This window comes from Thermobia domestica, chromosome 6 (assembly GCF_964235325.1).
Source record: "Thermobia domestica chromosome 6, izTheDome1.hap1.1, whole genome shotgun sequence".
NCBI lineage: Eukaryota > Metazoa > Arthropoda > Insecta > Zygentoma > Lepismatidae > Thermobia > Thermobia domestica.
The window spans coordinates 149,533,147-149,559,212 of NC_137459.1; the positions used below are offsets into that span (position 1 = coordinate 149,533,147).

General features: G+C 39.7%; 1 protein-coding gene across 1 annotated transcript; it reads right to left on the reverse strand.

The window, feature by feature from the left end:
• Window positions 1–14,958: 14,958 nt before the first annotated feature.
• LOC145687336 (uncharacterized) lies at window positions 14,959–15,975 on the reverse strand. Its single transcript, XM_081760791.1, has one exon. The coding sequence runs from the start codon at window positions 15,973–15,975 to the stop codon at window positions 14,959–14,961; it is 1,017 nt and encodes a 338-aa protein (XP_081616917.1).
• Window positions 15,976–26,066: the final 10,091 nt, after the last annotated feature.

A 26,066-nucleotide genomic window follows, 5' to 3' on the forward strand; every position in this document is an offset into this window, starting at 1 on the left:
AGCACTTTGGACAGTTGTATAAAAGCCAAAGCTGTACAACATGAGATGTCTGCTTTTGGTCGTTATCTTGGTAGAACATAAAAGTATTGATTAAGCCAAGCTTTTTCTGCACTTTTCTTCAAATTGTCTTTCAAGATGCGAAGATAGACATCTTTATTCATTGTCTCATCAACAAACACTAACTCACCTACACCAAAGGCGGACATACAGTCCCACACCATGATGTGTCCACCACCGTGCTTCACAATAGCTTGTATATTCTTTTCCGGAAGCTCTTCATTTGGTTTTCGCCACACCATATTTCTCCCATTTGATCCACATATATTAAATTTCGATTCATCTGCAAAAATTACTCGATTCTATCATTCTTCGTCTTTTCTATATGTTGTTTCGCAAATGTTTCTCTTTTCCTTTGGTTTGCCTTACTTATATACGGCTTTTTTTCTCGCGACGCGATCATGAAAATTTGCCCTTCTCAATATTCTACGAATAGTTTCTACACTCGCTTGCTTTCCTAACTCTGTTTGCAGTTCTGTAGTTATATTCGGAGCACTTAGAAGAGGATTTTTCTTCACTTTCTCACTATGGATTGTTCTTCTCTGGGGGGAAAACTTCCTTGAGCGTCCTCCTGCGGGACACAGTTCGAGCCTATTCCCTTTACTGAACCGTTTGACTATATCGTACACTGTACTTTTCTTCATTTGTAGCATTTCCGCAATTTGACGGCAAATCTTGCCCTTTGCGTGGGGGTAGACAATCAGCTGGCGGTGATCGAACGTGCTGTTCTAGCCTCTCCGTCACATTTAGCACACTGGAATTGCTTTCTTCAATACACATACACAAATCTAAGTTCTGGACATTGTTTCTGAAACTTACAGTAACTACTTACGCCCTCTTTCTGCATTCCAAAGTACTATTATTGTGTTACCATTAATCGCTGTCCGAATAGTTTTGTGGTGTCATATTTTCCCTTCTTTATGTTTACTGTTACTAATAACTTTTATTTTTGTTCTAAAATGAAGTGTTTTGTGCTTTTCTGTCGCTTAACATATATATATTTTTTTTTTCATATTTCATACTTCAACTCACTAATTGTATTTATGTCTTTCACAGTATCAACATTTATCCATGGAATTTCTATGTGTCCGAATAGTTTTGTGAGCCACTGTACATAGAATCACTGCGTTATATAAACTTACAAGATAGCACTATCATAATTTAATACACGGCAAATGAGTCTCAGCAGGTTCTACCCAACTTCATTTTAGCAGCTGGAAATCGAAACCAGTAGATGTACAAAAAATGTTGGAATAATTGTAATCAGACGCAAGTTATTAGACCGTGAAAGTGAGTGAACTTTCCGTAAAACCATTTTACATTTTACAATTTTATTTCGATAAAAGTGCAAATGCTGTGCAGATCTGTGAAGACATTTGTGCTGTTTGTGAGCAAGATAAGATATTAAAGTCGATAGCGAAATGAAGGTTTAGTATCTTTTGTTCTGGAAACTTCAATGCCCAACATGTTTCTCACAGTGGGCGGCGAATCACTTTAAAAGTGGATGATATTGTAGAAAAAATTACCAAGATCGGCACGTAAGCAGTCATGATATTTTCAATGACTTACACGTCAGTCACCAAACATTGTTAAATCATTTGGAGAAAGCTGACTACAAAAATAAGTCTGACTTTAGGGTGCCACATGATCTAATTCGAAAACATATACTCGAAAACATGAATGAACGACTTTCAGTCTGTGATCGTCTACTAAAATGTAATAAAGTTGAGTTATTTTTGAGTATGTTGATCACAAGTTATGGAAACTGTATTCCCAACTACATCAATTTGCGAAAAGAACCATGGTCTAAGCCAGGGGAAGTTCGAGAGTCTGTTACAAAGCTCACACTGACGTCCAGGAATCTTATGATGTTCGTTTGATGGGATTAGAAAGATGTAGTGCATCACAAGCTGCTGCCACTAGGCAGACTGATAGACTCGAAACTGTACTGTTTATAAATAGCGAGAATGCACCTAGCAATTCAAAGGATACTATTATAACAGGTCAATTGAAAGAGTGTCGTGTACGACACTAACAATGCAATATCGGATACATATTTAGCAACCAGTCAAAAATTTCGAGCTGAGCTGTAAGATTTCAATACATCTACCGTATAGCCCTGACCTGACGCCGTCTCACTATAATTCGTTTCGGTCTCTGCAGAACTCTTTGGATGGTGTTAAGCTAGTTTGAAAAGAGGCTTATAGAAACCACGGGTCACAACATTTTGACCAAAAAACACAGGAGTTCTATAGATGATGTAAGGGAAAAATGGCACGTCATCAATATATTTTTTTGAATATTTTTTGTTGCATAATGCCTTTTAAAAAATAACTTTATGTTCGGTTGGCAACTGTTACCCTTGCGGAATTACAGGATATACCAGTGTACCCCTACCGATATTCGTATGGCCAAAAAATTTCAGCGCTTTTCACCTATTGGTTTAAAAGTTACAAGGAAGTATCAAGATAAATGATCCACTATATATATATATATATATATATATATATATATATATATATATATATATATATATATATATATGTATGTATGTATGTATATATATATGTATGTATATATATATATATATGTATGTATATATATATATGTATGTATATGTATACAGGGTGCAGAAAAAGTCCCGGAACGGTCCAATATCCCAGGAAGTATAAAGATCAGCAAAACAAAAATAACACGTGTTAAACAGTTTTGAGAAAGCTATCCAATGATACCAAACGCAACCCCCATTCCCACCTCCTTCGGGGGTACGGAGGGTAACTTTAAAATTTTAAATGGGAACCCCTATTTCTTATTGCACATTTGGATTCTTCAGAAAAAGTGACAGTGATTTGACACAAAATTGAAAACAATGTCTTCGCACATGGTGCTTGATTCGACACACAGAAGAAGGGGGCGGCAAAACGTTATGAAAATGTGGCCTCTTAGTATCCTACTGTGTGGCCATATAGTTAGCGTGCTGGACGTCGAAATTAGAGATCGCGTGTTCGATTCTCGCGCAGGGTAATATTGTTACGTGTATTTTTATACCCAAATAATAAATTCATACATTTTAACTTCGATAAAAAATAATGTATTTGTTCATATTTATTAATTTGCAAGAAAATGCAAATGGCAAAAAATGGTTTATTTATATTGTTAGCAACCCTATGAACTCTAACCGTAATAACCCTATTATTAAGAACTACTCCATAAAGCTAGTTTTCGAATCAATTATCAAAATTTGTACTGAATGTAACTTCCTAAAAGTACTAATTGAAGTTAAAAAGTGTGAAATTTAATTGAGAAAATAAAAGCAAAAAAGAGTGTCTTCAACGGGAATCGAACTTAGAAAATCTAACTCATCAATCCAATACGCTAACCATACGGCCGCAGAACACGACACTGACAATTTCTATTTTCGTAACATTTTGTTGCACCACCATTTTTTGTGTATCGATTCAACCGCCACTTGCGAAGATACTGTTTTCAATTTTGGGTCAAATCACTGTCACTTTTTCTGGAGAATCCAAATGTGCAATAAGAAATAGGGGTTCCCATTTAAAATTTTAAAGTTACTCCCCATACCCCCGAAAGGGGTGGAGATAGGGGGTTGGGTTGGGTCTCAAATATGTTCTCAATAGAGTTTTCAGATATACTCTGATTTCAAGGAGGCTCCAAAGTAGGCAGGAGGTAAACCTTGACAACAATCGACATGCAGTGCTTTGGAAGGAAGTGGGAAGTATAAGGAACCGGTAGCTCTATGATTTATTGTGTTCGAAATGACGTGTGATGCGATGTATTTCGTCACGGTATATTTTACGTTTTGTTCATTATAAGGGTCAAAGAAAACATCGCAGCATGCTTTTTCCCGAGTACCAAGGACCATGGTGTTTACGATCCTTAACACTTTCTACATCGTGCCAAAGGATTCCATGTTCAGTGCTGTCAAGGCTTATCGTTTGCCTACGTTGCACCAATCATAAAATGCAGAACATATCTCAAAATTCTGTTGATTGTATGTTTGAGAATTTCACTCTGTAGGGAATACTCTGAACACCCATTGAACATTAATGAAATATGCATTTTGGATTGTGTTTGATAGACTTCCATTAGACTGATAAGGACCACCACTCCACGATTTCTCGAATTCAAAATAGGGCCTAATGAGATTTGGCATTTTCGCGATTTTGGACAGCCCTAGCTCTGAAATTTTGCACTTTTTCCCACAGGTCCACAGGAACTATTTGACTTGTTTTGATGTGAGAAATCACCTATTACAGTTCGTCGGTATAGTTCATTAACACCCTATATATATATATATATATATATATATATATATATATATACAGGGTGGGCCATTTTAATTAATCCACGGAAATATCTGAAAAATGATAAAACATAGAAGAAATGTTTCAAGTACACGTTATATATTGCTAAGGGGGAAACCCAATTCCGCCAAAAGTACCCCCTTTCCGCCCCCCTAAATGGGGGTAACGGGGGGTAACTTTGAAATGTCAAATGGGAACATGGGTCGAGTAATACCTCGTTCGAAAGGTCTTGGAAAACTAAGTAACGCTGTACCAAAAGATGTTTCGTATTGTGCACCAGTTTCAAAATGGCCGCCATGATATGGTTCCAAAACTCCAGTACCCGTAGTATGAAAACCATGGAAGATAAATGAATGGAACAAAATTGAAATACGTAAATATCATAGGGCATATCGAATGATGTGGTCCCTGTGATCCCAGCGGTTTCCGTGAAGGGGTTTTGTGGGCTAACTTCAAATTTTGAATGTCTGACCGGACAACGGTTCGGGCGTACGCTTGACCTACCCAATGCTGTTTGGAAGGCAGACTTCATGCATAGAGAATTGGTGCACTAAGTTAACGCGGATGGCCACAGTTACATTTTGATTAACTATTAGCATTCATGTCATATTGTGAGCTTGAGGGACGAAACGGTGTGTACATATATCCCCGAAATACTTTCTGAATAACCAGCACGCATTGCATAAAAGAATCTCTTTTTTTTAGTCACTACAGCGTCATCCTCACAAACAAATGTTTCGACCACACCATACCTATTTGTAAGGTTAGCCTTAATTTACGAATTAAAGTAGAGCTCTCGTTTGAACTTTCACTTTACTTTCCACCCCACTCACATACAGAGCGCAGGGAGAGATTATTTTGCAGGACTTGGATTTCTCTCTATACATTATGGCAATTTTACTCTAATATTTTTACCTCTGTTTTATTATTCTCGAGCCTTGGAACGCCTCAGTGGTTTTCCTATTTAATTTTCGTTATTTTCATTTATGTCTAACCGTATTCATACTATGGGTACTAGACGTTTTCTTAAACACAGTCACCATGTCTTTGCGATCATTTTGAAAACGGTGTCTCATGTCGAAAATTTTCTTACAGAAGCTGTTTGATATTAATTTGTCTATGTAACGTGATGTTACTCGCTTCAAGCTGCTATTTGAAATTTTCAATTTGGCCCCGGATACCTTTCAGTTGGCCCTTGGAGTCACCCCGACAACACCTCTCGATGTGCCTTACGTCAGTTAGCTACTCCAGTTTTTCTTCTGTTGATTTATCTCCAATCGCGTTCATACTACGGGTACTAAACCTTTTCTCTGACACGGATACTATGTTTCGGCGGCCTTTTGAGAACACTGCCATTTCACATCAATCGTTTTCTCCAGCAATATGTTAGATTTTGCAAGATTTATCGAACGAGGTACCACTCGACTCATGTTACTATTTGAAATTTTGAAGTTAGCCCCCAAGATCCCTTCAGGGAGGCCACTGGGATCACAGGGACCACACCGTTCGATATGCCCTATGATATTTACGTATTTCAATTTTGTTCCATTCATTTACCTTCCATGGTTTTCACACTACGGGTACTGGAGTTTCCGAACCATATTATGGCGGCCATTTTGAAACGGGTGCACAATTTGGAACATCTTTTGGTACAGCGTTACTTAGTTTTCCAAGACCTTTCGAACGAGGTATTACTCGACCCATGTTCCCATTTGACATTTCAAAGTTACCCCCCGTTACCCCCATTTAGGGGGGCGGAGAGGGGGTACTTTTGGCGGAATTGGGTTTCCCCCTTAGCAATATATAACGTGTACTTGAAACATTTCTTCTATGTTTTATCATTTTTCAGATATTTCCGTGGATTAATTAAAATGGCCCACCCTGTATATATATATATATATATATATATATATATTTACAAGGTGTCCACAAAGTCATTTGCCACCCCTAAAAATTCGGAAACGGTGAAATATATGTCAAAAAGGGAAAACAAGCATTTCATAGTTTCAAAAGTACCGTGTACTGAGGTAAACAAAGTTGCCCCAGGGTCCCTCAGAGGGTCCCAGACGGGGTCCAACTCCAAATTTTCGAATGGTAAGGAGGTCAAGTAGTATAGCGTTTGAAAGCTATTGTTAAAAGAAGGAAAATGGAACAAGTCTTGTTTTTCAATACCAACAATGTGCGAAATGGCGGGGTATTAAAATGTTAACACGGCCTTTCGATTTAAATGTTAATCGAAAAGTCCATGGTCACTTCCAGTGATCCACGGCCTTTCGAATTAAATGTTAATCGAAAAGTCCATGTTTACTTCCAGTGATCCAAAACGGTGAAACATAATACGTGAAGACGTTAAAAGGGATGTTTCCTTATTTGTAAAGTACAGCTTTTCGATGTGTAAATATTTGTTCCAGAATCCTTGCAGGTTCCCGAGTGGGGTACAACTTAAAATTTGCGAATAGGAAGAGGGTCAAGTAGCATATTATTTGAAAGGTATTGGTAAAAGAAAGAAGATGGTACAAGTTCGAAATGGCTATGCAAACCGTTTCCAAAAGAACAGGGATTGTGTTAACTGAGTTATATTTAAACAGTCACATCTATGGAATGGTTTAGTTAACTGGATTCTATGTCTGCATTACTAATTTAGACAAGACTATTTCAAATAGTAGTGTGCCTCCTACTACTTCGGACGCTATTACTACTGTTCCTATTTCAAGTAGTAGTACTATTATTAGTATTACTAAAATTTGCTTTACACATACCTTATGTAAGAAGATGGTCGGAGTGATCCCCATTTATTTCTTGGTAGTCCAAAAAACAATTATGTAATTTGTCTCGAATGTGCGAACGTTTCTTTGAAATACCCCTGTATGCTGCTGTCATTCTTCGCTTTAGGTCTTTTACACTATTAGGTTTTGTTTTGTATACAAGGTATTTGAGGTGCCCACACAATAAAGTTATTGGGAGATAAATCAGGTGATCTTGGTGGCTATTCAATGGGACCACAATGACCTATCTACTTGTAGTCATACTATCTACTTGTAAATAGTGTGCAGGATATCCATCTTGTTGGAACCAAATAGCGTATACATGGAACCAAATGGGAAATCCATATTTGTCTGACGTATTTTCAACCAGATCTTTTATTGAGGGATCTATTGTATCCGTTAAAATTTGTAGATACAGATTGCCGTTTAGAGTTTCATAAATGGACAAGGACCAACTATGTGATTCCCCCAAGATTCCTACCCACACATTGATTTTCTGGGGCCTTTGACTATGTCCTTCCATGAGTATATGCGGATTCTGATCCCTCCAAACCCTAACATTGTGCGTATTGACACATTCATCAAGTGAAAACGTGCCTTCATCACTAAAACTGATGTTGTGTAAAAAATTGTCTATTTCGGCAATTCTTTGAGTCATGATATCAAAAATTCGAAGGTCCGATCAAATTCAGCATCTCCGAGTTTATGTTTTATATGAATTTTGTAAGGGTGAAACTTCTGAGTTTTCAATACGTTATCTATTGAGCTTCGTGGAATATGCGTGCCAAAAGTTGGACTGACATCCATACTTCCAATTACATCAATAACTGTTTCTTACTCTATCATTGGTCGTCTTGAACGTGATCTATCTTTAATACCTTCAGTTTCCCGAAATTTTTGCACAAAGTGACAGACATATTGAAGACTGGGACGTTCAGGATACAATTAATTAAAGCGTCTAGCTGTAGATTTCAATTCCATAGCAGTGTTTTGCATTTTGTCCGCCATCCTAGACCCGCCATTTTGAATTTTACACTTTTTGCATGCAATTCATACGTAGCGATCTCGAATATCTCTATATACCCAATTTTAGATCCATAACTCTTTTGTAATTTGTGTCTGTCACGTTGGATCCGATATTTTGATTTGTACACATTTGATGTCAGATTCGCATTCAGCTACCTTTAAAACCTATATATACCATGTTTCAAAACAATTACGTCATAGCTTCCGACTTTGTGAAAGTTTTCTGGTGGTTTGGAGCTGTGTTGTTCGGATCTTCAAATGATCGCCACGCCAACTTCAGGCCACATTCAAGCAAGATATTCCATATATGATGTTTACACGGTGTAACCTTTTCAACGATATATAACACATGCAGATCTCCGCGTACCACTTCATCTACTTCCCTTGTTAGAGAACGTTTATAAAAGTATATCTAAAAAGTACACCAAGTGCAGAGTGCAATTATGTTAGTGATTGTTTTGACAGACCCAAAAGTATGCCAGAGAACAACGCAAATAGTGTTTCGGTAAATTTAAAGTTCTTTTTGGTTCCTCCGGATTCAGAAAGTGTAATTAAGGATGAGCCTTCGCCTATGACAAATTCATCATATGGTGACAAACGTCTTCTCATAGTGGCTATAACAGTGATGATGACGGTGATATTTCAGATTATGAACAGAAACATAAACAATAGCAGCCATTACCAACGGAAATGGGATCATCTGCAAATGCTGGAAAATACGACATTGAAAAAAATCGACTTCGCTAGAAACTAGCATGAGCCAACACATTCTAGATGTTGCGTATCATGATATTATATGCTAGAAGCTCCTGATTTCTAATAAATTTTGACAATTAATGATTAGGAACGGTACAAAGGAAGTCTAAAATAAATAATTTTCCAAAAGAAAGTTCAGGGCATTCTCTGTAGAAAGATAGGTTTGAAAGAAAAATTCCAACCATAGTGAATTTATCTCATATATCATATTTTAAATTTCAAATATTTAGTTCTTATAAACATGTAAAGAAAATCTTGCTTTGCCTTGTTCGTTTATTCAAAAGAAATCTTTCTTCTGTAGATATTCAGTTTATACTTCTATCGATTACGGAGCTCTGTTAATTAAAGGCTGAATTCTCACTGGTAGATAAAGTTAGAATATCAAAGGCAAGGGTTCTACTCATTTCTCCTCCACACATTTTTTTTTTTTTTGTAAGAAAACAATTTTCTGTTTTGCAAGCGAATTTTAGACAATATTTAACTTCTTAATATACGTATAAGAGTGTATGAGTGAGTGTCTATATGTGTGTCTGCTGTAAGATTTGTTTATTTATTTATTCTTCGTCGCTCACAGTCTTCGCCTTACCCTGACTCGGTTAGATAGGATTCCTGTTTTAGTGGCTACCTAGTACAGGTTGGTTTGATTTTTACATTGTAGTATATATCCAGACTACATGTTTATACGAAAACGGTATTTTTTTTCGCCAAATTGTAAACGTTTACACGCCTCTGTTTTGAAGGTAACTGAACCTAACCTAGCCTAATGTAACGTAAGGTAATTTAACCAACTGTAGTACACTCTGTTACTTTTTTTTCGATTTTCGTATGGTCCTCGATATAACACAAATACCCCCTTCTTCCTCAGATACCACTCACAACATTGCAACCCTCTACATTCTACGGACCTCTCGGAGTCCTTGTACAGCCACTCACAAAACTCTCTCTCCCCCCTAAGTGCTAATTCCATTTTCTAATTGAATTACTTGGGTTCCAGGTCATTTGCAGTTGTGAGAACGCCTAGACAGATGCAACCCAACTTACATGTAACATTTCTCGGCACCGACAGCAGTTGGTAGCACTGAGTCAAGTTTTTATGCAAGTAAAACTGTGAGTAGATCACGCATGAAACATTTCTCCATTCCGAGATCAATCTCTCTGGTTCAGAGAGTGTTGTCCATTGAACATGTATTATTATTTCATTGTATACTGTATATTCAAAGAAATAAAAAAAACTGATCACACACATGAATCAGAAAATGCTTGTAAGTAGACGAAAATATCAAATCTAGAACCACTGCTGGAAATTACTTTGTAAATTATTGTCTCCATTGAGAGACCTTCTCCAATTGAGGGAGTGAGCGCAACAGTGGTCTAACCCTTATTTTTAATGGAGAAAAATCAAGTTAAAAACACGTGTTTTTGTACACTCAGTCACAAAAGTATCTCCCCCTAAGTGCTCTAACACATATACTATACATCACAAAAGAATATTTAAAAAAGTACTAAAGGAGGCGGAAGCTTGTTTACTGTATTACATAATAACACATATACTAAACATCACAATAGAATATTATATGATATTTAAAAAGAAAAATTATTCTGCAATAGAGGGATGTGCGTTATTGCAAAACCACTTCCAAAAACCGGCTGAAAAGGTGCCGGTCCCTGTCTGGGGTGTATAACTTTCGACGTGTACGTTTCAAAAATTCAAAATACGTGCGTGCATGTAACAAGGTTGTGCAGCGCTGAAAATATAGGAGAGTGCTGGCAACAAGAAACAGCACCGCTCGATGTTTAGTGGGGGGATAAAAATGAAAATCTGGGAATAACATAAATTGGACCGTGAAGTATGAAGGCGGGCGATGGGTAATGCGGCCCAACACCTCCTGCATGGTGTGCCAAATTAATGGCGAGCCGACACATTGTGTATAACGATCGGCTAATGTGTCCTCTTGCTGGCAGTGCTCGCACAAGGCATCTGGGGCTCGTTGAATCTCATAAAGACGCGATCGTGTCGGGAGAAGTTGATGTACTATCTGAAACCACAAAACCTGCATGTACTCAGGTATGACAGGGTTTGAGATATTAGACCACACCTGCGGCCAATCTACGTGTGGATACTTCTGAGGTACGCGTAAAGTAGTGTGAGAGAAAGAGTGCGCAGTGAGTGTCCTATATGAGGAGCGCACTTTGTGTTGTTGAGGGTGGAGAACCATCCCGGAATAATTCCAATATCGGATAAACGTTTTGATATAGGCCGGGCACTGATCAACGAATTGAATATAAGGAGGGTTTTGCGATTGACTATAATCCTTCCAGAAACAACTTACCCAATGGTTAGTGATAGAACTGAGTGATGAGAACGCTGCATAAGTGTCAGCCATAAACAACGTTTGACATTTGATACGAATATTGACTAAGGCCAGCCCACCAGCGGAACGAGGCAAATAAAGGGCTTGACGGGGAATGCGAAAATAAAAACCTCGCCAAATATGCCATATGAATAAGGATTCAAACCGTTTGGCATAAATTTCTGGGAAAGGAAATACTCGCGCTCTGTACCACAGTTTAGACACAACAAAAATATTGATAAACTGAATACGGTGAAGTAAATGGAGCCTACGGAAGCGCTGTGAATAGAACAACTTACGAGCTTGCGTTAAAAGGGAGCCCATACTTCATCATAGTTGGGAGTTGGGTTAGACGTGAAGGGGATGCCTAAAATAGTGAGTGAGGTGACATGCGGTAAGGCAGGAGAAACTGAAGGATCCTCTGGGAGCTGAAAACCGTTAAAGGACAACACCTGAGTTCTGTTGTCGTTATACTGCAAACCCGAGCATCGGAAAAAACGGGTCAGGACAGGAAACACGCCCTGTATTGAGACAGGATCAACTCCTGTTATGGTCAAATCATCAGCATACCCAAAAATGTTTTGACTGCGGAACAGGGAGGGTCCAGTCGAAGACAACATGGCCAAACGATAGAAAAGCGGGTCTAAAACCAGAGCAAAAAGAACGGTGCTAAGACAGCACCCTTGGCGTAGTCCGCGTCGTAAAGAGATAGTTGGGGATAGTTGTCCATTTATTTGCAAGCGGAACTGAGCTTTAGCATATAGATTATGAATCACTTGGCGAAAAACAGTGGGAAAACCCCAAGATTCAAGCGTCTGATGGAGAAACTGATGGTCTACTGAATCGTAAGCTTTGGCTAAATCCACTGCGAGTGCGCCAGCAGGAACATGGCGAAGGTGATAATACGCAAATAGGTCCCGCAGGGAGCGAAGCGTGTATTGGATGTTATGCGAGTCATGTAGCGCAGCTTGATACGGGCTAATGTATTTCCGAATAATGGGTCGGAGTCTGGCAGCGAGAACTTTTGTAAATAATTTAAGATCCACTGGTAATAAGGACAACGCCCTATAATCGGTCACGACTCGCGCGTTGGAGGACTTTGGTAGGAGAACCACAATAGCTATGTTGTGAAAAAAGGGCTCCCCAGATAACCAAGCGTTAAACAGGGAAACCAGTGTACGGCTAAGAAAGGACCAGTAACGCTTATAAAAAGCAAAGCTCAGACCGTCAATCCCAGGGGAGCTACGGCTTTTGGTTCCCCGTAGAACAGAAAAAAATTCATCCGCAGTGATAGGACGTGTTAAGGCGTGAGAGTTCGTCTCTGTCAACTTGTAAGGCAGAGCAGACAAGAATTCTGGGGCGTTAGAGAGATCCGGAGTCTGCACACTTGTAAAATCTGTATAATGCCTTGTGAATTCTTGGAGTATTTGTATCGAGTCAGAAACTACCATTCCACCTGCCGTTGTGAGGGAGTCAATGTACGTAGCTTTCAGCTTCCGAAACAAAAGATCAATTCTTGTATTGCTGTATCCTTGTATTGATGCATGTGAATCTGGTTGGTGCAACCTACTCTTAAGTTCCTGAATTTGGATCCTGTTGGCCAAGGTTGGGGGGGATGTCCATAACTCGCTGAGAGCACGATGGAAAAATTCTGAAAGGGTACGGTCCTGCTGTTGTGCCAATTTACCGCGCCATTGGAAAAAACTGCACATTTTTTAGGTTTACCGTATACTTGCCACCATGTATCAACATTGGGGAAATGTCGTTGCATCTTACACCAATACTCAAAGCGCGTCGTAAATTCATCTATCACGTCCTCACGAGACAAAAGGGTATTGTTAACCCTTTCCGGATCCTGGCTTTTTGGGCTATTTTTTAGACTTTCAGTCAAGCAGCTACTCTATCGTCACTATTTATCCTAGGATCATGGTTCATACCTCATTATCTTCAGAATAGAGCTGGCTTTCGAATGGTACCACTTGCATGCTCTTACCATATACCAGAAGCGGGAAAAATGTCAAAGTGAAAATTTCCGAGGGAAATTTTTTTTCTCGAACTTTGCCCCCCCCCTGGATCCCCCTGTGTGATAGTAGCCATCAAAAAAATCTGATAAATAGTACTTGGTATACTGAATGTGTGTGCCAAATTTCAAGCTTCTATCTTGAATAGTAAGGGCGGGAGATTTTTTATCAAAAATTCCCACAATGCCCCAAAGTACCATAAAACACTATGATCTCAGGGAAAAAAATTCCTGAGACATCCCTAATTACCCTAGGACTATAATCCGCCAATCATTCTCTTCAGAATAGAACTGTCTTTCAGGCGGTACCATTCACATGTCTCCATCATGTATCTAAGGCGGGAAATTCCTGAAAAAAGGGATTTTTTTGGGCAAATTTTCCTTTTTTTCAACTTTTGCCTCTCTGAACCCCCCTGTTTTTAGCAGAAATCGGAAAAATCTTCTGGTAAATACTACTCGGTGGACTGAATGTTTGTGCAAAATTTCAATCTTCTACGTGAAAAAATAGGCCCACCAGAAAAAATTTCCCTACCATGCCCCACTTTTACCCTATACAGAAGTATATTTGGATAAAAATTCACTGAGACGGCCCTACTTAACCTAGAATAATAATTCGACCGTTGTTCTCTTCAAAATGGAACTGCCTTTCACACGGTATGACTCACGTGGTCCTATCATGTATGTAAGGCGGGAAAATGATGAAAAACGGGATTTTGGGGGTAAAAAATCCCTATTTTTACCCCTTTGCCCCTCTGGTTCCCCCCTGTTTTAGCACTGACATCTGAACAAAAAATTTGGTACATACTAATTCGTGGACTGAATGTTTGTGCAAAATTTCAATCTTCTACGTGAAAAAATAGGCCCGCCAGAAAAAATTTCCCTATAGTAACCGGCACGTAGCGTGGCTGCTCAAGGTCATAAGGTGCTGGCCGAAGCGAGCTTCTACATTATTCTGTTGCAGGGTTGGCAGGGTAGTTATCTACTTTGTACTGCAGAATGTACCTTGCAGTGTCCCAGAGTTAAGAGGTGTGCGTATTTCTATAAAACAACCACAATATTCTAGTAAATACAAGAAAATATTGTACCTCACATACTGGAATTATGTTCATGTAACACGCAATTGATTAATGAAAGGACGTGAAAATTTCGTTATTTTCTGCCCAAGGGAGATGTTCTTTACTACAAATTGGTGCTATTTTTCGTATTAAACACAATATATATATATATATATATATATATATATATATATATATATATATATATATATATATATATATATATGGTATTATTTATTTAAAATCATGTTACTTTTCCGGATAATTGTATCAAATTAAAGAATATGATGCATTTTCCCGGATGGTTGTATCAATGGTATGCATTTTATAGAGCTAATTGAATGTTTTAACATTTACTTTTTCTTCCTCAACTTTTCGATATTATAGTTAAAACGAAAAGTTTACGCCTTTCATTATTACTATGAACACGTATTAAATAAACAGAGTACAAAATAAAAACTTATAATTACTAAATAATATTGAACACTCTTACCTTAGAAAATGTAGAAATTAAATGCAGTCATTTATCTCATAATCTTTTACAAGAGAAATTTTACACTAAGACACACTACACAGTCACACACACGAAAATAGATATAGTTATTCCAAGTCACTGATGCCGCTGATGTCCAGATCACTGTCACTGTCACTAATTTCACTCTCAGATGAAACGCGAATGATTAACTGCTCCACCTGTGTTTCCATTAATCCATCCCGTTCATGATATTCGGCCTCCACTTTCTTCACATGAGTGCATTTCGAAATCCATTCTGCAGGTGACATGGATTCCATTTTCTGACGACACAGCTGTTCCACATTATTTATATTAAATGCTGTGTTTCGTTCAGCGACCCATCTTTTAACATCCGCCCAAATAAGCTCAATGGGATTAAGGTCTGGGTGATACGGAGGAAGGCGAAGAGCGATATGACCATACTCTTTCAATACTTCGTCGATGACGAACTTTTTCTTCATAGGTTTGTGCCGTCTGATTAGTTCTAGCAGTTCTACCTTCAGCATATTTTCATCATACTGGATGTTCTTCGATCTCAACCACTGCTTCATATCGTCCTTCCTAGAATTTGTATTGGGGCACTTTTCCTGTTCCACATTATGATAAGATGCATTGTCTAGGACTACAACTGTCTTTTCTGGTAAATTTGGAATTAGTTGTGTTTTAAGCCATTTTAGGAAGTTCTCAGAATTCATGTCGTGGTGGTAATCACCTGAAACATTACCAGACTTCCACATGAGCAAGGCATGTGGGATGAATCCCATTTCTCCTCCGGCATAAACAATTATTAGTCTTTGTCCCTTACTAATTGGTTTAAACAAGCCACGTGATGATGAGTCACTCCAACTCTTACTACTAACATGTGTAGAATGAATATATGTTTCATCAACATACACAACATTCCAACCCTCTTGACGGTATTTAGCAATGTTTCTCAGGTAACAAGCTCTTTGCAACATAATGTCATGTTTTTCAATTAAAGCAGATCTATTATCTGCAGTCCGTCTCCAGTGAAATCCCAAACGTTTCACAATTCTGCGAAGGCTTCTTTCACTCCCCTGGAATTGTATAGACTCCTGTAACTTTTCTCTGAGGCGACGCATTGTCGGTAGCACTTTTTCAACAATATAAAAGTCATGGATTGTTCTACGAATAACACATTCATCAAAGTGGTCCACGGCAGTCACTGGGTGTTGTCGCTTGCGCTTCTTATTTGGTGTGTGAAATGATGATTGTCCCTCTTCTATTTTTGAACTTTTTTCAAAATTTGTGACACAGTTCTAGTCGACACTCCTGCTGCCGACGCTGTGCGATTCAGTGCTTGGGCAATGGGAATAGATAAACAACCATTATCTGCTTCACTCTTCATAAAACGGTACACGTTATTGATTATTTCACGCGACTGGCTGTGTAACACCTTGTTGTGAATTTTAGAGTGGACGGGTGGCATGATTCAAAACACAAACTTTGAAACAAGACACTACAAAAATCGCAATTCTTCGTCTCACAACCCGCAGGCAACACAACAAATAACGATATGAATAGGTCACTGCCCACGCTGCTTTCGTTTGGAACCAGTGCTCAGAGTTGCCAACCGCCTTACGTGCAATATTTCTTTACGCAAATATCAAATTCCACCACACAAAATACTTTTAGTATACTAGATGTATAATAATTTATAACAATAGTGGGTATAGTGCTATAAACAACATTATCTGATAGTGATCTGCTCAGCTTATTGCTTTAAAGGCCTAATGAAAGAATGCACTTCGATCTCAAAATAAATTTCAAGACAGAAATACACGCAAATATGTCATTATGATTTTTATAATTTCTGCTATAAGGATTTTTTTTCTATCATTAATCCCTCTGTGATTGATTGTACTCAGGGGCGCGCAGAAGAAAATTTTCTATTCGGGCCATCTATATTATGTATGGAATTTCTGCTATTTAACCCTTTTAGGATTTTTGGTAACTGTTGTTACCATGGCGTAGTATCCTCTTTGACCGCTTATTTAGGTTCTAGACCAGGTATTTAAGCCGGACTTTTTTATTAGTCAAGTCAAGGATGGACCAAAGAACAGCCCGGATGCGTTGTGAAATCGGATGCTCACCTTGGCAGCGCCAAGTGGGGCGGAGGAGCACGACTTTTTATTTTTTTTTTCTGAAGGCAAATTTCAAAAATTTTTCACGCCTTTAGTTTTCAAGATATCAGATTGAAACTTTGCATACGGGTTGTGTGTACCTTTGAGTATTTCTAAAATTTCTGCGATTCCTACGCGAAACCAGGACCGAGCCCGAGGCAAGGACGCCGTTTCTCTGTAAATTTGGGGGGCCCGTTTAGATGCAGAAGGTATATATACATATCTGAGGATTTTAAGACAAATTACATTCAAATTATGCCAAATACTGTATATTCATAAATACAATAGGGGGCCCACATGAGCTTTGGTCCCCCCGCGCCCTAGATTGGCGGCCTTGGCCCGAGGGCTGCAAATGTTCCGAGGGAGTGACTTTTTAAGAAAAATTTACGGTTTTCCCCGATTTTTCCGGTTCAGGTGTATGATACGGACATGTTAGTGGTACCATTGGAAAGGGCTTGTTATACTGAAGGAAATGGTCGTTGAACCATGACTCTAGGTCAAATAATAATGAGGCAGTACATTGTTGAAGTGTTTCTATCTATCTATCTATCTATCTATCTATCTATCTATCTATATATATATATATATATATATATATATATATATATATATATATATATATATATATATATATATATATATACGTGAACCCGGGCCAGAGGGACAAAAAAGTCTCGATTTTTCTTTTCAAAAAATCTCCCGGTTTTACCAATTTTCCCATTCCTGGTGTATAGTACAGACAAGCAAGTGGCACCGTTAGGAAGTATGCTCTATCCTGAAAAAAAACGATATATGAAATATGATCCTACGATAAATAGTAAGGAAGTAGTAGCTGTTTGAGTGAAAGTTTAAAATTTACCTCAAAAAGTGGAAATCTTAAAAGGTTTAATATACGTGGTTTGCTATATTACGTATATATTTTCGTGAGACAGGGGGATGGGCCACACCCTTCCCCCTTAAGGGTGCCAATTACTGTACTTCTTGTTATTGGGTGCTGGAATAATTGCGTAGGGCTGGCAGCACTGCCGGTTGTTGGGAAGCTGATTGACGGTAGGATCGCTGTTCGGAATTCGTCTGCTATTGCAGTGACCTTGAGATGCCATGCTACGTGCCGGGAACTATACCATGCCCCACTTTTATTCTATACAGAAGTATATTTGGATAAAAATTCCCTGAGACATCCCTAATTACCCTACGATAATAATTCGACCGTCGTTCTCTTCAGAATGGAACTGCCTTTCAGACGGTATGACTCACGTGGTCTTATCATGTATGTAAGGCGGGAAAATGACGAAAAAAAAGGATTTTTGGGGTAAAAAAATCTCTATTTTTACCCATTTGCCCCTCTGGTTCCCCCCCTGTTTTAGCACTGACATCGGAACAAAAAATCTGGTACATACTACTTCGTGTACTGAATGCTTGTACAAAATTTCAATCTTCTACGTAGAAAAATAAGCCCGCCAAAAATATTGAACATACGCTTAGAAAATGAGAAAAGAAATTTTTGACTTATGGCGTCATCACCTCCTATGTCTGGACGCAGGACGGTCTGAAACCATACGTAATGTCTTCTGCAAAGCCTCTGGACTTGGAAAACAAAAAAAACGGACGAAAAAGCTCAAATAGAAGAGAAATAACGCAAAGTACCATGAAAAGTACATATGGTACAAATTGTACCATAGGATCCCGAAGGGGTTAATCTTCCAATACGATGGACCGCGTCCAGCGGGAAGAGAAAAAGGAAGCTTAATGGTTACTTCAACTGCAGCATGATTTGACAAAGGGGGCAAGAGGGTTAAAACGTGAAGTACGGCCTTGCATAAAGGATCTGTGACATATACCCGATCGAGGCGACTTTGAGTTGACAAACAAGTTAAGGTCATCACATGCGGTGAGTTGGAAACAAAAAGAGCATCATGTAGCTTCATGGCACGCACAAGCTCAACTAGTGCTGGGCAGGGAGGTGAGGGGGTGAGGGAGTCCCTAGGATCTATCACCGCATTAAAGTCGCCCAACATTATACATTGATCGACACCAGGAGGAACCATAGATGGTATAGTCGTTGCAAAAAACTCATCCCTCTCTCAAATTTTAAGAAATCCAGAATAAGCATACAATAGGATAATGCATATGCCTGAGATATAACATCTAATTGCTCTACCATCAGGTGAGAGCATTACACGATCATAAACTAAATCTTTTCTTACAAGAATCGCGACTCCTTTGGTGTTATGACAATTAATTATAGCGTTATAATCGGGGAGAAAATCGAAAGAATGAAAAGTCAATTCAGTGAGACAATATACATCAGGACGACGACGCTCGATAAACTGCTTTAACGACGTTAAATTTGGTGCAGAGCTAACCCTATTAATATTAAGTGTTAGAAGAGTGAATGCATTTAACATAGGCATGCTCTGAGGCACTATGAAAAAACACACATTACAGTACTTACTTGAACAATCCGTAGAAATATTGGTAGATAAGACCACAGCGAAACTATTATTCTGGCACACTTGATAACAACAAACGAGAAAAAATGAGGAAAACAAAAAAACACGCATAACATGCGAATATGTATCGACACAAAAACACAGCTGTTATCGTATCGTGAAAAGAAGGCAAACAAACAACACTCACTATAATTCAGAATCAGGCGTGGAACGGAATTGTGAGGGAGGGTCTTGCGAACTTGGCTGTTTGGCTCGTAGTGGAACACACTGGGTAACAGGTTGTTCATTCTTTTTATTTGCTGACCTTGAAACTCGGCGGCGTTTTTGTTCTGAGAGAGAATCAGACTACTCGGAAGCACTCTGGGAAAAAGCAGGAAGAATAAAAGCTTCATTACCACCTGTCATAGACTCTGCTGAAATTGTTGTAATATTCTGATTAGAAAATTGCACTGACATCTTCGAAACTTTCAGTGGCGGATCGGCAGGTTCCTGCGGGGGCGCAGGGATTGTGGGCTCCTCCATCTCGGGCTGCAATGGTTTGTATGACGTAGAATCATCTGACCGGCGAGGTACCTGAGTTAATTCACCAACATCAAGGATAGGTTTATCCTGCGCGGGGCCGGACGGGAGGTCCGAGGGGCACCCCGCCAATCGATCCACAAAACCTGAGGAAGGAGCAGGACGCAGTACTTTCCCTATTTCCGTCATCTGAACGGATACAGCGTTAGGTTTCACATCCTGTGCAACTGTTTTTTTCTTGACTGGGCAGCTGGATACGGTATGGGAAAAACTCTGGCAAAAAAACAGGTAATAGGTTGTCCCTCATACGAGACACTCACTTTGTAGCCCTGTACGATGACACGGGAAGGGATGTGTTTCGTTAGTTCCATGTGTATGATTCTAACACCACTGTCAATTCCAGTAGGAAATGGGGCGGTCCAATATTGCGTTTCCACTCGGCGCACGGTACCATAGGCCCGAAAATGGTCCTCTAACACTGTGAGGGGCACTTCTAGTGGAAAATCATAAACACGAACCATTTTCACTGGGTCTTCTGCTGGGACTATGCGCATTGTCGTCAGCGCGCTTAAATGGCACTGTGTCCGGTGCTGTCAATGAATACTGATCATAAGCCGCAATAGATTTAAATTTGATATAAATACTATAAGACTCTTCGTGGAGCTGTAATGCACAAATTTTCTCAAAAATACCTGGAAAATTATCAGTCAGCCATTGGTAGACAAGGCTAGAATAGGGTCGAGAACTCCGGTATCGCTTATCAAAAATAAACTTGTATTGCAATTCCTTCTTATATGGCATCGCACTAGAATAAAAACACAACTTAAACGAACTTCACTGTAGGAAAATAACACAGATCAGCCGAAATAGGCCTCAACTATCGTCGATGAACAGTTCACAACAGGTGTGGATAAAGCAAATAGTCACTTCCAGTTCTGCTGTGATCTGCACTGCTCGAAGGCTCGAGCGAAACTGACATACCGCGTAACTTAACTTCTTATCTAAACTTTTAGCTAGTCAAAATCGTTGAATGTAAGACTATACAAACTACTAATGCTCGTATGACAAGACATTCCTTATGAGTGTCACAATGACTTACTCGAGGTTTCCTTCTTTAAGTCAAAAGCAGTGTTGGGCAAATTTCAATTGAATTAACAATTAACAATTAATCTGTAAATGTAATTGTTAATTGCAATTAACAATTGAAATAAGTAATGATTAATTGTTAATTGCAGTTGGCCATTGAAAAAGGAGAATCAATTGCAATTGATCAATTGATTGAAAGTAATTGCAGTGGAAAGTAATTGCAATTGAATTCTGTAATTCAATTGCAATTGAAATTAATTGGCAATTGATTCAATTGCAATTGATTTCCACAGCAATTACTTCCAATTGATTGATCAATTGCAATTGATTTTCACTGATTAATTTTCAACACAGTAGTTCAGAGAGGGCGTGGGGCAATGAAAACTTTAGCCACGACCAATTGACTCACCACCCGTCGTGACCCACGACCCACCGTGACCCACTCTGACCCACCACCCACCATAAACCATTCTTACCCACTGTGACCCACAGACCCACCAAAACCCATTGTCATCAACTCTGACCCATGATTCACGACATCTTCTCTACTGACTAAAGAGTTTAAACTTGTAATAAAACAAGCCTATAAAATTATCACTCATCGGAGTTTGAATTTCTACGATCAATCGCTCAAGCACCGCACTAATACAATAACGGCGGATCTGACCTTTCTAATATAAATAAAATAGTTTGTTCGTGTGTCTGTCTGTCTATCTTTGTGCGGCCTGTGGACGATACGAGTGGACCGAAACTTTTCAAAATTTGGTCACGGGTAGCTTGGTCTAGGCCCCAGACCAAGACGAAGAGTTTTTTTTTTAATTCCTTACTAGGGGGTCTCCAGGGGACGCTTACCGGGACCGGCCTGGGAACCAGAAAAGTCGACCGAGAGTTACCAAATTTTGGTCAAAGATACCTTGGTCCAGGTCCCACACCAAGGCAAAGCGTTTTCAACAAAATTCGAACCAGGGGGTCTCAGGGGGGCGTTTACCGGGACATGTAAAAGTAGAACGATATCAGTGTCGATTTCATAGTTTTCGCGGTCGCTGAGATCCATGGTGAAACTCCGATCGCATTAACTTCCAAATTCACCGTGTTCGGCTGCAGGCCGTGGGTCAACGGGAAGATACCGAAACGTAAAAGTAATCCAAAATGACCGATATTAGTGTCAAATCCATAGTTTTCGCGGTTGCTGATATCAATGACGACACTACCATTAGCGATGACTTTCAAATTCATTCACCGTTGTATGCGGGCCTTGGGTCACCAGAGGGGGGAATTCCGAGACATGTAAAAATAATCGAAAATGACCGATATTAATGTCAAATCCATAGTTTTCGGGATAGCTGAGCTCAATGGTGAAACTCAAGACCACGTTTACTTTCATATTTAGCCCCCATCAGCTAAGAAAGGGGGGCATTATAAAGGGGATCACGAGACATGTAAAAATAATCCACAATGACCGATGTTAAATCCGTAGTTTTCGCGGTGGCTGAGATCAATGGTGATACTTTCATTAGCGATGATTTTCAAATTTAGCCACCATTGTATGCGGGCCGGGAGTCACCGGGGGTGGGGAATTGCGAGACATGTAAAAATAATGGAAAGTGACCGATATTAGTGTCAAATCCATAGTTTTCGCTGTCGCTGAGATGAATGGTGATAATTCCACAGGCGTTGACTTCCAAAAAAAGCCCCCATCGGCTGTGGGCCAGAGGCATTGTTTTTTTTAATTGGAACCAGAGGATTATAGGGACTTTTACCGGCATATGTAAAAAGTAGTAGAAAATGGCAGATGCTAGTGTCACATTCATAGTTTTCGCGGTATTGGTTGGGGGTTGGTGGGGGCCAGAGGAGATTTTTTCACAATACGAACCAAGGGGGTCTAAGGGGTGGTTCACCGGTAAAGTGTTTGTTATGGAACAAATTACAATGAATTCAATTATATAGATAATAATTATAATTATTAATTATTTCCTTGTTGAATTATAGATACTTTTCAGTGGAAACCTGAATAAAATTTAAAAGTCCCAAATCAACGTAAAGGAAAAATGTATAAAATTTTCCATATAATTAAGCTTACAAACTTAAATGGAAATTTAGCTTAATTACATGGAAATTTTTTGTGTCGTTTTGTGCGCCTATTTCCTCGTTTTCTGCGTCACCGGAAATGGGTCAATGTTATCCTACAAATATGGTGGAACAAGTTAGTGCTGTTCCGTCAGGAACGATTTCGAGGTCGTTTCCTTCACATCATCTTGTGCGTGTTTCCTACCGTTTTGTAAACCTATTTCCACGTTTTGCGAATCAATGGTAGTGGGTCAAAATGGGCATTCAATGTGGGAAGAAAAATGATCCACTCTCCCACCAGTATCGAATTTCAAGGTCGCTTTTTCGCATTGTTTAGTGCATGTTTTTACCGTTACTGTGCATATTTTCACGTTTTGTAGGCCAACGAAAGTGGGTCAAAGACGACCTACAAATATGGCAGAAAAAGACATATCCATTCCACTTTCAAGGTCCATTTTGACCCTCTCCCACTGATGCACAAAGCGACACAAATCATACAAAAAAAATGTGAAGAAAACGACCTCGACATTCGATGGTGACGGAACAGCATTAAGTTATTGCGCTATACTTGTAGGCCATTTTGACCCATTTTCGTTGTTGCACTAAAGTAGAAATAGGAGCACAAAACAGTACAAAGCAGGCACTATACGATGCGAAAGAAACGACCTCCAAATTCGATAGTGGCGGAACAATGGCTCTATTTCCTCACATATTGATCGACCATTTTGACGCATTTCTGGTGATGCTCAAAACGTGGAAGTAGGCGAACAGAACTGTACAAAATACACACTAAACGATGCGAAAGAACCAACCCCGAAATTCGATAGTGGCGGAACAGTGAGCCATTTAACTCCCACTTTAAAGGCCTGTTTAACTCACTTCCGGTGACGCACAAGACGAGGAAGTAGGTACAGAAAACTTTTTAAAAAAATAGGCACTAAACGATGCAAAAGAAACGACCTAGAAATTCGATAGTGTCGGAACAGTGGGTCATTTTGGTCACACTTTGGAGGCCCATTTTGACACACTTCTGGTGACGCGCAAAACGTGGAAATGGGGGCACGAAACAGCACGAAAATTCAGTAGTCGATGCAAAAGGAACCTCGAAATTCGGTAGTGGCGGAGAAGTAGGTCATTTTCGTCCCACCTTCGAGGCTCATTTTGACCGTCTTCCAGTGACGCACAAAACGTCGAAATAGGTGCACAAAAGGGTACGCGGTGTGAAATTAACGACCTTGAAAATCGATAGTGGCGGAACAGTGGGTCATTTTCGTCCCATCTTGGAAGCCCATTTTGACCCACTTCTGGTGACGCACAAAACGGCACAAAACGATGTGAAGGAAACGACCTCGAAATTCATTGGTGGCGGAAGAGCAATAATTTGTTTCGTCATATTTGTAGGCCCATTTTGACCCACTTCCGGTGATGCACAAAATGTGGGAATAGGCGCACAAAGCGACACAAAACACGCACAAAAGATGCAAAACAAAGTATCTCGAAATTCGTTGGTGGTGGAACAAGTTAATGACGCCGTGAGCACCAATATAAGTATATACTGTAGTTCTTACCAGGGGGCGCGGTGGGTCAGTGGTACAACGTTCACCTCCGGTGCTTGAGGTCCCTGGTTCGATCCCAGCTCGCGCAGTTTGGACTTTGTGGTGGACAAACACCGTGCTCGTGGATTTTCTCGGGGTTCTCCCGTTTCCTCCCACTTTCTTCATTTCATTCATTTCCCATAATCACCGTCTCCTTTACCCTAACCGGCATAATCGTGGGACGTAAAACTAAAGATTTCATATATTTTTTGTAGTTCTTACCATCAAAGCTGAGAACTGCACGGTCCAATTTTTTAGCCAAAGTAGAAGCCCAACCGGAATAGTGATGTCAACCAGCCCGGCTCGGTTCAACTGAGAGTACAGCTTGAGCTGGCTTGGTTGGGATTACCCATCGACTGGGCTCAATTGAGCCAATGGCTTGAACCGGCTCAGTAAAGGCGAGTTATCGACTCGGCTCGATTGGAGCCAATGGCTCGAACCAGCTCCGTTGAAACGAGTCCATAGGCTGGGTTCGAGTTAGCTTAACTGAGCCAATGGCTCGAACCGGCTCGGTTGGGGTAAGCAATCAGCTCGGTTCGGTTCGGCTCGTGTGAGCCTTCGGCTCGAGCTGGCTCTGTTGGATGAGCCGTTGGCTCGGCTCACTTCTCGGTTCGGCTCGATAAGTGAATGAGCTGTGAGCGAGCCGCTTGAGTCGTTGACAACCCTAAACCCGGGTCGAGCAGTTTTAAACGTGTTTGGCTAGAGTCCCATAACTTCTAACAATTTTTGGCTCGAGCCCGTATATACTTGCTCCTCCTGAACTCAAGCCAAGAACCTCGTGACCGATGTCCTTGCCTCGTGAAGATTTCTTGACTACCGAGATCGACAGTTAACTAATTTTTAGTATTCCGATACAAACCGCCTATATTCCATGTTTATACAGGTACACGGTGTTATAATAATAATTAGTTATAGTAGTAGTAGTAGTATCATTGATAATTATATTGTCTATGTAGGATACTTGAAGATAGTAGTACTTGGAACTACACAAAGGATTTAGCTCGAATTGGCTCGACTCGACTGGAAACTCGATCCGAATTCGAGTCGAGTTGGGGGAAATTTTTCGAGCCGAGATGTCGAGTCGAACTCAAAGATGTCTGCTTCGAGTCGAGTCGAGTTTTAAAGAAAACTCGCTCGTGCTCATTCCTATTGTATGCATGACGGGCATATAGAGTTCTTTCGAGGGTGATAGAACCATAAACATAATATATTTAAAAAATACTTAGTTTCACGGCTTTCTTCCCAGGGGGGAAAGGGATGGTAGGTATCCAGCATTTCTTATAAGTACCTTATTTGGAATATGTAAAACAGTAACAAGTTGACAATACAA

What these genes read in the sequence shown, in the direction of transcription:
- LOC145687336 (XM_081760791.1), bottom strand. Translation starts at nt 15,975, where the DNA reads ATGCGTCGCCTCAGAGAAAAGTTACAGGAGTCTATACAATTCCAGGGG.